The 5,783-nt window shown below is 42.6% G+C and overlaps 1 protein-coding gene across 1 annotated transcript; it reads left to right on the top strand.

Moving 5' to 3' along the window:
- Positions 1 to 966: 966 nt before the first annotated feature.
- LOC310772083 (NLR family CARD domain-containing protein 3-like) lies at positions 967 to 5,450 on the top strand (the record flags this gene model as incomplete). Its single annotated transcript, XM_083664549.1, has 3 exons — positions 967 to 2,749; positions 2,852 to 3,025; positions 5,277 to 5,450. Coding segments are annotated over 3 exons (2,131 nt in total), but the record flags the coding sequence as incomplete, so codon positions are not given.
- Between the last annotated feature and the right edge of the window lie 333 nt (positions 5,451 to 5,783).

The following is a 5,783-nucleotide window of genomic DNA, read 5'->3' as shown; positions in this document are numbered from 1 at the left end:
GTAGTGCTCATTTCATAATCAGGTAAGCTGCCTGAAACTGTAGGCTGCTCAGCCACACCGCTCAGTTAGTTAACGACCAAGTAACGTTACATAATGTCATTATTGAGTAGTGTGCATTATCAACATAACAATATATCTTTGCAAGTTACAGAATAATTATCTACGCTATCCCCAGTTATAAAGGAATGCACGATATGTATTGCCGGCCACTAGGCTTGGCCAATTGACAGCGCCAGTGCGTATGGGTTTGTAAGACATATCCCATTAAACAGCGTTAATTTCGATGCATAACATTGCTTATCACTAGGCGATAAGCTGTGGTAGTAAGCCGAGAACTGCATTTTAAAACTAAAATATAACTGTGTGTTGCAGATGGGCACAGAGCAGTCCTGACAGCGGGGCTTTTACACAGTTCTCACTGTCTGTCAATGCTGGGCTGACGGCTTTTTGCCTACACGATGCGCGCGCAGCTCAATGTTGACAAGCTGTATAAGGGGTCTATAGCGTGACTTTGACCTACTTAAGCCTCAGACTGTTATTACATTCAAGACCACTGGGGGTGGCCACGAGGTGACCTCCAGACGCTCCGGTGGTTCTTCTTCTGCATATTACGATGTGAAGGTACTCTTTCTCATTCACAATAACGACGCCAAGGTGCCGTGACAAATCAACACATTTTGATGTATTGGGAGTGAGAGCGGGTTGATTTAAATATATAAATATTATATCTAAATATTTGTCAAACGAGACAAAATCAGTTCAAGATTAACTAATTCTCTGCCATAGCAACGGCTATCAGTCTGATGAAGAGCTTGATGCTCGAAATGTCACTTTAATCTTTTGCTGCTAATAAATCACTGTAAACAGAATCCTGCACTGTGCAAGCTGTTTTTATTAATTTTTTGAAGATATACATTTACCAGGAAATATTCAGTCTTTGATGTTATTTGTCGTTTGTTCTTTCAGAAACTCTTTCTGCCAGCTGCCAACGTGAACTCAAATGTAATCTGAAGGAGAGGTTTCAGCATGTGTTTGAAGGGATTGCTAAAGCAGGAAACCCAACTCCTCTGAATCAGATGTACACAGAGCATTACCTCACAGAGGGAGGGAGTGGAGATGTCAATGATGAACATGAGGTCAGACAGATTGAAGCAGCATCCAGGAAACCAGCGAGACCAGAAACACCAATCAAATGTGAAGACATCTTTAAACCCTTACCTGGAAGAGACAAACCAACCAGAACATTGATGACAAAGGGAGTGGCTGGCATTGGGAAAACAGTCTTAACACAGAAATTCACTCTGGACTGGGCTGAAGACAAAGCCAACCAGGATATACAGTTCACATTTCCATTCACTTTCCGAGAGCTGAATCTGCTGAAAGGGAAAAAGTACAGCTTGGTGGAACTTATTCATCACTTCTTTCCTGAGACCAAAGAAGCAGGAATTTGCAGGTTTGACAAGTACCAGGTTGTGTTCATCTTTGACGGTCTGGATGAGTGTCGACTTCCTCTAGACTTCAAGAACTACGAGATCCTGACTGATGTTACAGAGTCAGCCTTAGTGGACGTGCTGGTGACAAACCTCATCAGGGGGAAACTGCTCCCCAAAGCTCGCCTATGGATGACGACACGACCTGCAGCAGCCAATCAGATCCCTGCTGAGTGCGTTGACATGGTGACAGAGGTGAGAGGGTTCACTGACCCACAGAAGGAAGACTACTTCAAAAAAAGATTCAGAGATGAGAAGCAGGCCAGCAGAATCATCTCCCACATCAAGACTTCACGAAGCCTCCACATCATGTGCCACATCCCAGTCTTCTGCTGGATCTCTGCAAATGTTCTGGAGTCTTTGTTGAAAACCAGTAAGAGAGAAGACCTGCCCAAGACGCTGACTGAGATGTACATCCACTTCCTGGTTGTTCAGTCCAAACTGCAGAACTTCAAGTATCATGGGAGACCTGAGACAGATCCACACTGGCCACAGAGCAGGGAGATGATTGTATCTCTGGGAAAACTGGCTTTTGAGCAGCTGGAGAAAGGCAACCTGATCTTCTATGAAGCCGACCTGACAGAGTGTGGCATTGATATCACAGAAGCTTCAGTGTACTCAGGAGTGTTCACACAGATCTTTAAAGAGGAGTGTGGGCTATACCAGGACCAGGTCTTCTGCTTTGTACATCTGAGCATTCAAGAGTTTCTGGCTGCTGTTTATGTCATCGCCTCATTCATCGACTCTGGTGTCAATCTGCTGTCAGAACCACAATCAACCTCCAGAGACAAATCTCAGGTAATTCACCTCTGCCAGAGTGCTGTGGACAAGGCCTTACAGAGCCCAAATGGACACCTGGACTTATTCCTCCGCTTCCTCCTGGGTCTTTCACTGCAGACGAATCAGAGACTCCTGCAAGGCCTGCTGACACAGACAGGAAGTAGCTCACAGACCAATCAGAAAACAGTCCAGTACATCAAAGAGAAGATCAGGGACATTCCTTCTGCAGAGAGAAGCATCAATCTGTTCCACTGTCTGAATGAGCTGAAAGACCATTCTCTAGTGGAGGAGATCCAACAGTACCTGAGATCAGAAAGTCTCTCCAGAAAGAAACTTTCCCCTGCTCAGTGGTCAGCTCTGGCATTCATCTTACTGTCATCAGAAGAAGACTTGGAGGTGTTTAACCTGAAGAAATACTCTGCTTCAGAGGAGGCTCTTCTGAGGCTGCTGCCAGTGGTCAAGGCCTCCATTAAATCTGTGTAAGTGCATAGCAAACTGGATAAATTAATATATGATGTGATAATATATTAATCTGTGATATATTTTAATGTTCTTGTTTGTCTTCATCACTAATTCTTCAGGCTGAGTGGCTGTCAGCTGTCAGAGAGAAGCTGTGAAGCTCTGGCCTCAGTTCTCAGCTCCAAGTCCTCTAGTCTGAAAGAGCTGGACCTGAGTAACAACGACTTGCATGATCCAGGCGTGAAGGTTCTCTCTGCTGGACTGGGGAGTCCACACTGCAGACTGGAAACTCTCAGGTCAGGATAACTGTTCAACAGACACATTAAATTCTGCATTAGCCTATATGCACATTAATGTCAGTGAAAATACCTGAGTGAATGTTATTGACTTTAGAAATCCATACAGTAAGTTAGGCCTCCAGCTTTTTCAAGTGGTCTCGCATAGACAGACAGACAGACAGACAGACAGACAGACAGACAGACAGGCAGACAGACAGGCAGACAGGCAGACAGGCAGGCAGACAGACAGACAGACAGACAGACAGACACTGCAATCTCTCCATATACAGACAGATATGCACCAGGTATCACTGCTGTATCTTGTTGGCTTGTTGTAAGCAAAAAAATAAAATAAAAAATATGTTAGTTTTAAACTTTTTTCCATTGTTCTCAGGTGTGACAAGGCCCAAAATGATCACTTTATTATGTAGATACAGTAAGTTAGGCCTCCAGCTGTTACAAGCGGTTTCACATAGACAGACAGACTGACAGACAGACAGACACCACAATCTCTCCATATATAGACATGCACCAAGTATTGCTGCTATTTTTGGCAGTTTGTAATAAAAAAATGAAATTATTGTTTTAAAAGAAATTCCATTGTTCTTGGTTGTGACAAGGCCCAAAATGATCACTGTAAGCAGAGTATTGATCACTATAAGCAAACTATTTAAACAGCATGTGTATAGGAATTATTCAGGAGCAAGCTTTATGATCAATATAATCATGTGATCACTATAATAACCATGATCACTATAAGCGGATTCCACTGTCATGAGTTTTCATTGAGAGTTGGGATCTCTCTTTCACAAAACCTGTGCAAAAGCTCACAACACTCAAGAATAAACAATCAATAAATGATTATTGCTGGGTGATGTTGCTGAAAATCTTATACACTTTTCATATGATCATAATAACGTTTTAAAGGCTTAATGTTTATCCTGAATATAAGTTTAAATATATCAGTAAACTTTTATTTAAAACACATCTTTATTGCTAGAATCAAAGTAAAAACACTAGATGTTCCTCAGTAGAGCTCACAATTCCACCAACTCTCTGCAGCTGTCAGCATTTCCAGATGTGAGATTTTTATCAAAAGTTAATTTGGAGGTTGTAGGCTACTGGTCAGCTTCCAGGTGTGTGTGTGTGTGTGTGTGTGTGTGTGTGTGTGTGTGTGTGTGTGTGTGTGTGTGTGTGTGTGTGTGTGTGTGTGTGTGTGTGTGTGTGTGTGTGTGTGTGTGTGCAGGCTGTCAGGCGCTCTGCTGACAGAGGAAGGCTGTGCTTCTCTGGCCTCAGCTCTGACCTCCAAGTTTGATGGTGTTACTTGACTCTGTTCAGACGTGTTTGCCTTTTTAACACCTCACCAATCAGTGTGAAAAGTTAACTAAATTACTGCATCATCCCATAACCAATCTTTCCATAACGTTTCATGCAAATGCATGAATACCTTTTGGAGTTATCCTGCTAACAGACAAACAGACGGAACAGAACAGGGTGAAAACAAAACCCCGTCCAATTTCCTTAGTGGAGGTAACAATAAATCTAACAAACAAGCAGGAGTTAAATTGTTTTTCAGTCTCTCTTTGTTTTGTTTTTGCTCTGTAGCCTTATATGATCTTTGAATAAGAATAAGAAAACAAAGCAGTGAAAGCGGCTTCTCCTCCTTCTAAATATGACCTTAATGCACAAACGCAGCAGAAACCAGCAGCACAGCAATGAGTGGACTGAAGTGTTTATGTTTATGTTTATGTTTATTTGCACATTAAAGGAAAACAGAAACAAAATAAAAAATGTTTACAACATTGGAGAAAAAAACATGTGCAGGTGAGATAGAAACCCACTACGGGTTTATATAAAGATCTCACCTCAAGTGCAGAGACAGAAACTCAGCAAGAGGTCCGGGTCATGAACAGTTCAGTGGAGCCATCTAGTGGTGAACCGGGGCTATAGCAAGTAAACAGAGAAGAGCGAGCAATGTTCAAAAAGCATCAAATAACGGAAATGTCAAGATGAAAATTGTTCAGTCACAAGTCACAACTATCTGTTGGAGTGTGTGTGTGTGTGTGTGTGTGTCACAAATATATGTTGGAGTGTGTGTGTGTGTGTGTGTGTGTGTGTGTGTGTGTGTGTGCGTGTGCGTGTGCGTGCGCGTGCGCGTGCGCGTGCGCGTGCGCGTGTGTGTGTGTGTGTGTGTGTCACAACTATTTGAAAAACGGGATAGAAAAAAATATTTTAATGTTCTTGTTTGTCTTCATCACTAATTCTTCAGGCTGAGTGGCTGTCAGCTGTCAGAGAGAAGCTGTGAAGCTCTGGCCTCAGTTCTCAGCTCCAAGTCCTCTAGTCTGAAAGAGCTGGACCTGAGTAACAACGACTTGCATGATCCAGGCGTGAAGGTTCTCTCTGCTGGACTGAAGAGTCCACACTGCAGACTGGAAACTCTCAGGTCAGGATAACTGTTCAACAGACACATTAAATTCTGCATTAGCCTACATGCACATTAATGTCAGTGAAAATACCTGAGTGAATGTTATTGACTTTAAAAATCCATACAGTAAGTTAGGCCTCCAGCTGTTTCAGGCGGGCTCACATAGACAGACAGACAGACAGACAGACAGACAGACATCCAGACAGACACACACCACAACCTCTCCATATACAGACATGCACCAAGTATTGCTGCTATTTTTGGCAGTTTGTAATAATAATAAAAAATTACTGTTTAAAAAAAAAAATCCATTGTTCTTGGTTGTGACAAGGCCCAAAATAATCACTGTAA

This window comes from Poromitra crassiceps (genome assembly GCF_964638095.1).
Source record: "Poromitra crassiceps genome assembly, contig: HAP1_SCAFFOLD_1928, whole genome shotgun sequence".
Taxonomy (NCBI): Eukaryota; Metazoa; Chordata; class Actinopteri; order Beryciformes; family Melamphaidae; genus Poromitra; species Poromitra crassiceps.
Note: the sequence above shows the minus strand (reverse complement) of the source record. Positions and strands in the feature narration are given on the sequence as shown.